Raw genomic sequence first — 9,066 nt, forward strand, 5'->3', positions numbered from 1 at the left:
TGACGATTATTTAAATGATCCTAATCCTTGGGATTGATTTGCTCCAATTCAAACAATTTGTATGACTCAAAACTTAGCGATTAAAAGTTCTCTTTTCGCGAGTTGCTTGACAGTTCTCCTTGCCCGCTCTACGCCCTTGACTTGCGAACTTTAAAGTCAGAATCAATTTGACGTTGAATAAAGTTATTTTGAACATGAGTATGTTTTTGTACCATATGCCACATGCAGTCCGTTGCAATGACCCCTTTAGGGGCTTCCCGCTATTACCGCCAGTATAATCTTAGGGATATATATATCTCTGGTAAGGCGAGTGCGCCTTACAATTCACGCATTGTGGTACAATAACAGTCCACACCTGGTAAACCAAATATTGAAGGCACACGGCAATAGCAAGTGAGCCCCATCACTATCCTGAACGCATTATTGAGCTGAATACGAAGAGCATTGTATGATTTTTTTTGTATAGCACGACCACAAGCTACAGGGCTCTATGTATACCTACCGGTGCACTACGCAAACCGGTGTTCGCGAGAGGTGAACTAAAACATCGTGAGAAAACCGACTTGCCTTATACTTAGATTTAAGTTGTAATTACTAACATAGTTATGGAACCATGTTTTCCGAGATAAACAATTTTTATTATATTTATTTATTGTTTATTCAAAAAGTCGACGGCGTGCGTCAGGCACAGAAGGCCTAGGTTAATCACCTTGGATTAACAATGATGATCATGAAACAGACACAGAAATCTGAGGCCCAGCCCTAAGAAGTTTGTAGCGCCATTGATTTATTTATTTTATTATTATTTACGACTGGCACTACAATAGTTTTCATCATATATTTCGGTAGGTGGAAATGTACCAGATAGTAGTACCAGGGTTTAAACAAAACTCCATCGTGAGAAAGAGTCCAATTGTTAAAATTGATTTACTTATTTTACTACGCGAAAATAAGTTTCAAAGCTGCAGTCATGTCAGCAATTTGCGGATTATAAGCGATATTGTAAAATAAAACATTTTTTTTTTGTATACGTTTAATTCATACACAATACTAAATGTATAATTAAAATACAGTGTATAGACATGCAAAAAGTCGCAAAATATAAATTTGTATAAAATCGTCTTAACACTAAGTTTGTGGCTAATGTGCTAACTTTTGACAAGTTCATTTGAACTCTATTATCTATCAAATCCCGATGACTATTTGACATTAGATAGACTACTTATCTATGTCCGCACCTTTGTCACTATTTTGGAAATGTCAAGCATTAAGAATAAAAACTTGCAAACATGTCGTTAAACTTAATTGCCAGTGACTATTGACTTGGTCACAGTTAGAGTTTGCTTTCTTCTACAATACGCGGAAACATTCCCCCACCGCAGAAATTATGCACCAATGCTAAGAGTGCATAATAAAACAATTAAAATAATATTTTCCGCCTAAAATCGCTGGTAAATTTCTTAGTGATTTAAAATAATGACGGATAGTCTTCAGCGTTATCAATGTATATGTCTCAGCACCCAGCTTAATTAGCCATTCAATTAACAGCCTGGCCTTTTAACTAAACGGCGCCGTTTAACAAGCGGCCTGAAAGATATTCAGCCGGATGATCAGCAAAGCAAAGGCAAGGCTGTTAATTAAGCTGGTTGGCTGCAACATATACATTATACCTGCTCCACATAGTATAACCGCTACATAAATAAAAAATATTTAATATACAATTCCAAATAGTAAAATACGTTACAAAAATTTGAGTATACCATGAAAAACAAAACCAATTTAATACTGATAATTTTTTCTAAAATTAATTTTTGTTAAACTTTAGATTCCAAATACGAGCTTCATTACAGGACCAGAGTGTACAATAGTATTTATTGCGAAAATTTACATAGTATTGTAAAAATCTCATACATTATCGAATATTAAAAAATAATATTAAATGTCACTTCTATGAAGTTTTTATGAAGCAGCACCTGTACGTAACTCCCAATAGCAGTAGGGCTATAATGTTTGAGTTTTTTATAGATTTCCATGTTGAGACATCAACGCATGGGCTATTGAAAGGGCTATGTCGAAACTACAAACTCGTGGGGATCGGATGTTGAAGTTCCAATAAGTTACACAATACCAGTAAATTACAACATCAATACCATTATATCAGAAATCCTATTTATTTTCCATTAATTCTAGTATATAAAACTTTTTAACGTATAAAGATTCTAATGCATAAATTTGAAACGACGAGTTACGTAAATAAATTCGCGTTTGCATCCTAATGTATTTAGGACGTAATTCAACAATATTATGGCCATTTGTGATCGTCACTTAAAATAGATTACAGATACGTTTACGTAAATGTATATTTTCATAAAAATATTATAAATCAATAAAAATATATAATTGTATCGGTCCTACTATGAAACTTGAAGATTATGGTCGTTATTGACATACGAGTCACAATTCGTCACGAGTCTCGTTTCAGAATCTTACCTTTAAATCTCTTCAATTTAAATCCTTATAATGGCACATGTACACCGTGATTCATTAAAAATTGTTACATTTATTTAAAATATATATATGTCGGAGAATGAATATTTTAAAATTCCCACCACTCTGAAGTTAGTCGTAGAATGCGGTGTGGTAAGGTAAGGTAGACTGTCAACGTTGACAATTGACAATACCTAGTCTGTGTGATCTACCAAATGTCAGTGGCGCGACTGTTTCGTGGCAGTAAGTGAATTCTTTAGTCACTTAAGTTTCGAACGTCGCCTGCGCCGGACGTGCGCACTGACTCTGTTATAATGTCGGACGACGGTAGTAACACCAATTTTGCAATTATTAATCGCGTTGAATCTGCGACATATATATATAGTATGGATATATATATATGGATATATACTTTCATCCATACTTTAAATGATAATACATTTACAATAGTTAAGAGTGTTTGATATTCGAATACGAAAAGCACTAATATAAAAATTAATATTGGTTTTTAATCGAACATCCAACTACATCAATTTAAAGTTAGAGAAATATTATTTAAATTAACTTTCGTATTTTAAGGTCTAATATTATTATGAAAATATTTTTAGTAAATAAATATAGATAGGCAGTATACAATAAGCTTTAAAGAGTTTATTTTAAAACTAAGGCAATACAGAAATATTTTCGTATAAAAAATATATATGGAAGCCATTAATCAGTCTATATATTCGAGTCATAGTTTACGTGACACGAGACAACTATTTATCCTTTGATAAAGAGTTTACATAACATATAGATATAACAACGGTCGTGTAACTTGTAAACATGTGATGTACAAAAATTAGCAATAGCTAGAAAAAATATAAGAAATCACTTTTGAGCATCAAAAACAATAGACAATAGACATCTGTCACTGCATACTCTAAATGTCAACTGTCAAATAGAAATAATATTCGATTGTTATATCCGACGATTGTACACGATAAGAAAGTAATTATTATACAGGATATGTTAAACGTGAGATTCCCTTTATTTACAAAATAATAAACAAATGTACTAAACTGTCTTTTTTTGTCACAGGGCAAACACAATTTAATAGCAAGAGATGAAAGAGTAATTTGAACTTAGACTAACTATTTTATAAATAAAGAGGTTAATCTTTTAAAGACAGAACACAAGGGAAAACAGAAGTTAGACAAACTATGTTAAACAATACGTTAATATAATTGATTAGACTTAAACTAATGTTCACAAAAATGTGATGAGTATTCTAGAAGTGAAGGAAGTATAAATGCACCTGGAAACAGCACCATCTGTGATTTATAGAAACTGTAGGAACTATAGACATATGCAATTGTATGCTTCTTACAAAGTTAACACTGCTATAAATGGCAAAAAATATATATATTTTGGCCATCAATAACTATATTTATTAAAAGAATTCAAACTGCCAGAGGGCTCGCAAGTGTGTTGCCAGTCTTTAAAGACAAATAATATGCAGTCATTTGTTTCAACATTTTCAACTGATTGCTAACTATATAAATTGATTCATAATTATGTTATGATTTATTAGTGAAACCTATTACTTGAATTTAGGATTTTCATGATTATATCACTACCAAGTTCTCTCTTATTATTTGCCTGGTCAATGATTTAGCCTGTGATTTATGTCATACAATCTAATATTAAAATTTTAGACAAGAGAATGTATGTATCAGTCCATTACCTATGAGATAAATAAAAATGGAAGAGTAATGTCAGCACCACAACGGTGATACAACAATGACACTTCATAGATTTCTAAAACAGAAGTCAAACACCGGTTCCATTTGAATACCACCAAAAGCCTTTCCAACCTTATTGCTATTTTCACCGGTACCTAATAGGTATTATGCAAGACAAATCAGCTGTTTCCCTTCATCCATTTGAAACTGGACTTTGTCAGAATTGGCCGCTTTGTCCGCTGTCTTTGATAAAGCACTTGCCAAAAACACTAGACCCACTCCGAGTATTGTCATGTATAGGGCCCAACCTGGAAAAAGCAAATAAAATATTTATTAAGGTGTCATTGTAATTTAAAATATATCCTACATTATGTTTCTTAAATTACTACTATCTATGGTATCTTTAAGAAATTGTTCGACAACTGACTCTTCTGTATCACAAAACCTGTTCACAGGTCAATCCTTACCTTACATTACTTAAACTTCGTATAAAATGTCATGTACTTTACAGATACCGGCAAACATCTTGAACACATTTATTTGCCTGCGCAAAAGCGATTTTTAGGTATCACTGAGAGGGTGGGTGGCAGGAGAGTGACGTGTCGATCGTGTGATTGGTAAATCAGTTGACGTTTATGTCCCGCGCTGTGTACGATGCGCAAACTTTCCCCCACAACCTTGCTTAATGCTCAAGAAGTTTGCCGGTATCTGTATCTACTATGGCACAAAGGAAGTACCAATTAATGATTAGAATTTTCAAACAAACTGCTCCCATACTTCTAATATGATAAGTAGAATTACGATCATTAACATCCAGCTTTAGCGTCAGTAAAAGCTCCGTATTCGCACTTCCTTCATTCGCGTTTTCACTATTCGACCGTAAAATGCGACCTAATTCCTAAATTCGCGTCTAAGGATTCCTTTATTCGCGGTTCTAATCATTACATACATAATAAATCTATATGGAATGATGAAAGAAATTTGACATTGCAAAACGTAACATAAAAAAATCTGTAGAAGAACTGTAGCCACACATTGTCATGCTGGACACTAATGTGGCCTGCTCTGACTGCGTAAAGTGACAAATTCAAACTTTAACTGCTAACATAGCTGAAATTACGAATGGAATAGTACCTGATGGGTTCGAACAATAGAACAGATAAAATCTAGTGACATTCAGGATTTGCTTGAATCACTTGAATGTTTTCAAGATGAAGATTTGACTAAAACCGACTTGGAGGAAATGTTAAATTCACAGCCCATTGAAGAAGAGGAAGTTCAATGCGCATTCAACAAGCACTGGGAACGTGATATTGAATTATAAAAATTTTAGTGAAGGTATGAGTGAGCTTTGGGATTTCTTTATGAAAATTGATCCGTCTGTTGCGAAGGCTACTGCTAAATATCAGTCTGAATTGAAGGAGCTTTTAAAAACTGCCAAGCAAGAATAATTTACAAAACTATAAGAAGCCAGTGCCTAAGCCAGAAGATAATAATTAATCAATATGGTAAAAACTACAATTAAATTAATAGCTAATATATTTGCTTTTTAATTTTGTCACCTAGGAACGTAATTCCATATAAATTACCATTCCGTATTTACGGTTTCTGTAGTCGCATATTTATGAAACATATAACACTATACACCGCGAATAAAGAGGTTTTACTGTATCCCAAACTATTTCATAATAATCTTATACATTTGTATTTATAAGCCTTACCAATAGAACAGTCCCCAGGTATGTATGGCTCGGAGTATTCACCACAAAGCCGCTTGACTCGGGCAGCACCCCAACCCCAAGGATAAAGGAGTATACCCAGCACACCAAACAAACCTGTTTATATGTATAAAAATTATGATTAATAATATGTAATGCTACATACACTTTTTCTGTTGTTTGGCTATACTTTGATAACATAATAACGACACTGCAGGGACTGTGCATTTTATGGTGTTATAGGGAGTTGTCGTTAAATGGAGAGAAGAAAAAATGTATTGAGTAATGTCTACAACAGTCTACACGTGCAAACAATCCCAGTTTGTAAACAAAATAATGTCTTAGAAAGTCCGTATGCATGCGACAGTCAAGTTTATTGCGGGCTAGGATAATAAAACGACAAAATAATGTATAGCTGCGCAGTTTTTACTTATTTAAGCAACTTAAAAGTATTACTTTATTGTTGTCGTTATTGGAAGTAGTATCATTGTATGGAAGACTAGAAAACCAACCAAAGCCAATTGATTTCGACGCTTTGGTGAGATCGTCGTTCACTCGATGGACGCTACATGGAATTTACACTATATATGTTCTATTTACTTAAAAAGAAAACATGTTTTATGACAAGTTTGCAATCTATGTTGTATAAAATGAAAGCTTTTTAAAGGTCGAAAACCACAAATTATTAAACTAGCAAAGGTTTTAGGGTTGTTGTTTTAATCTTAACAAATTGTAATTTACCTCCCAATGCCTGAGTGGCACCTGCTAGTGATATTACACTCTTTTTAAAAACAGATTGGACGCAGCATGCCAAAACACCTGCAAGTACTGTAGAAAACTGTATAGCTGCACCTGAAAAATAATTCAAATGTATTAATATTGTGATTGTATCATGCCACTTCTACCCTTGTCACCTTTTGTTTTTCATAAGGTAACTTTCAAACATTGAGATTGAAGCGAGAATCATTTGCATATTTCATTTAAGCCCTAACAAAATCAGATATCTATACACACACTTTTGCCATTAGTTTTTGTTTCATAGATCTAATTTTATATCCAATAGCTATAACCTCCTCGTTCTCCAATAGCTATGACCTCCTTGTTCTCCAAGTTCTCTCTCAATTGATTCCACGGGGGAGGCGTTAGCGGTTAGATTGGACATAGCGAGCCCCTTCGATCGGGTGTGGCACAGAGCACTGCTCTCGAAGCTTCCAGTCTACGGGCTTCCCGAAAATTTATGCGGCTGGATATCCAGCATTCTGGCAGATCGGAGCATCAAGGTTGTCATCGACAGAGCATGTTCCGACCTTAAACCCATGAACCCCATGCTGGGGTCCCACGAACCTATTTTCTATCTCCGAACCTGCTTCTTTTGAATACCAATTATATGTTGCAACTTAGCAACATTCATAGCTATGTGGACGACAGCACTGGGTATACGCTTTACACTGGCCGGACAAGTATTTCTTGGTCAGTTTTCAATGAGTACCGGAACAAACTTGTCTAATGTGGAAACTCTACTACGTGGAGTCTCGGGCTGGGGTAGACTAAACGAATACTTGGCGTTGACATATCGAACGACGTTCAGTTTTTTGGTCATTTGGAGGGAAAGGCAAAATTTGCCTCCAACTACCTTGGTTTGCTTAGCAAGACAAGACGGTACTTCACTCTGTATACAAACTGTATAAAGCGGAAATTCGGCCCCACATGGAGGTTTTCACCTCTGGGTGAGAGGAACCAACGAAGAGCGGTTCGAATCGTCGACGACCAATCCCTCTCCGAGCAGCTTGATCCTTTGGCGTTGCGTAGAGATCAGAGAAGTTATTTGGATTAATACCTGCAGCTGAGTTTCATCATCTAATATCGCAGAGCATAAGCAGAATACGAAATTCCACCTGTGTCATCTCGACATCCACCATTCCACAACTAATATGCAACACTGGAAGAGCAATAAATACTTACAAAAGGATAAGAAGAACATTGCTGCCTTCCATGGAGTAGGATATACATATGAATCAGTTGCAAGTCCATAGAGTGAGAATGGAGCACAATGGTTTCGGTCATGTTCTGTACGTATACATCTATAAATATAAAGGCTCATTTATAGTTTACAGTTCTTACATATGTTTTATGTAGCAGAAGTTTACGATAGAGTGTACCATAAGTAATTTAAATTTTTTTAGTTTCAAAATACAGAATAAAGTTTAATTAGTAAAAACTATTATAACACAATTTGTTTTGAAAATTTATAAATTTAAAGCTATGTTACGTTTAACAAATTTCTAATGTATGATCCTTTAATTGTAATAACATGGTAATTGTAGAAGAGCATGACGAAAAAAATTCTAATGAAAAACCTAAATAATAGTTATAACATTATATTTAATTCCCTTTAACTTAAATCAGTTGTATCATTTGGCATGATAAAACCGCAGTGATCCCTTTAGATCAGGAAATGATCGCATACATCATAGGGCCAGATAATATTAAATTGATCTTAAAAGGAAGTCGAGTTACAATAAGTGACACCAATTCGAGAATACAAACCTATTGTAGATACCAACACTGGGTACATAAAAACTGGTAATATTGTTTTCATTCACTATGTTTGGCTGGCCGAGCAACCATTTAGGCGTCATAACACCGGTCAAAATTAACATAAAAGCAGCCAAACTTATAAGCAGCCATGCTAGACTGCGGCCGGTAATAATAACATAACACATAGCTTATTAATGATTCTAATTTCGTTATCTTGTAAAAAGTATACAATGAGTGTTCTAAAAACTGTTAAGAAGCTTAGAAAATAAAAAAGTATAGCGCTCACAACTATCCCGATCTACCGCTCATATATATTATATACAACTCACGTATCAAGAAACAAATGAAAACAATGAAATTCGTTCAAATTTCAATCAGCTTGATTGTCATTGAAAATAGAAATTGACATTTGGATTTATGTATAGTCAATGTCAATAATTTATTGGATTTTAACCTCCGACTTAGATACGAGACTCAAAACATACGTGAGTCAAGTTGACGCCAAGTCTAGTTTCTGAATTTTACCCTAAAGCATATTTTAAAGTTATTCTTATTTTATACTGTTTTTTAATGTATTTTTTTAATTTTTAATTTTTATC

General features: G+C 34.2%; 1 protein-coding gene across 1 annotated transcript; it reads right to left on the reverse strand.

The window, feature by feature from the left end:
* Nucleotides 1-3,087: 3,087 nt before the first annotated feature.
* On the reverse strand, nucleotides 3,088-8,769 carry LOC123717545 (LHFPL tetraspan subfamily member 2a protein). The gene is made up of 5 exons (XM_045673592.1): nucleotides 8,477-8,769; nucleotides 7,892-8,010; nucleotides 6,671-6,781; nucleotides 5,933-6,046; nucleotides 3,088-4,519 (listed from the first exon to the last, which is right to left on the reverse strand). The coding sequence occupies exons 1-5, from the start codon at nucleotides 8,650-8,652 to the stop codon at nucleotides 4,377-4,379; spliced, it is 663 nt and encodes a 220-aa protein (XP_045529548.1). The 5' UTR covers nucleotides 8,653-8,769; the 3' UTR covers nucleotides 3,088-4,376.
* Nucleotides 8,770-9,066: the final 297 nt, after the last annotated feature.

The sequence above is a fragment of the Pieris brassicae genome, chromosome 12, assembly GCF_905147105.1.
Source record: "Pieris brassicae chromosome 12, ilPieBrab1.1, whole genome shotgun sequence".
Taxonomy (NCBI): domain Eukaryota; kingdom Metazoa; phylum Arthropoda; class Insecta; order Lepidoptera; family Pieridae; genus Pieris; species Pieris brassicae.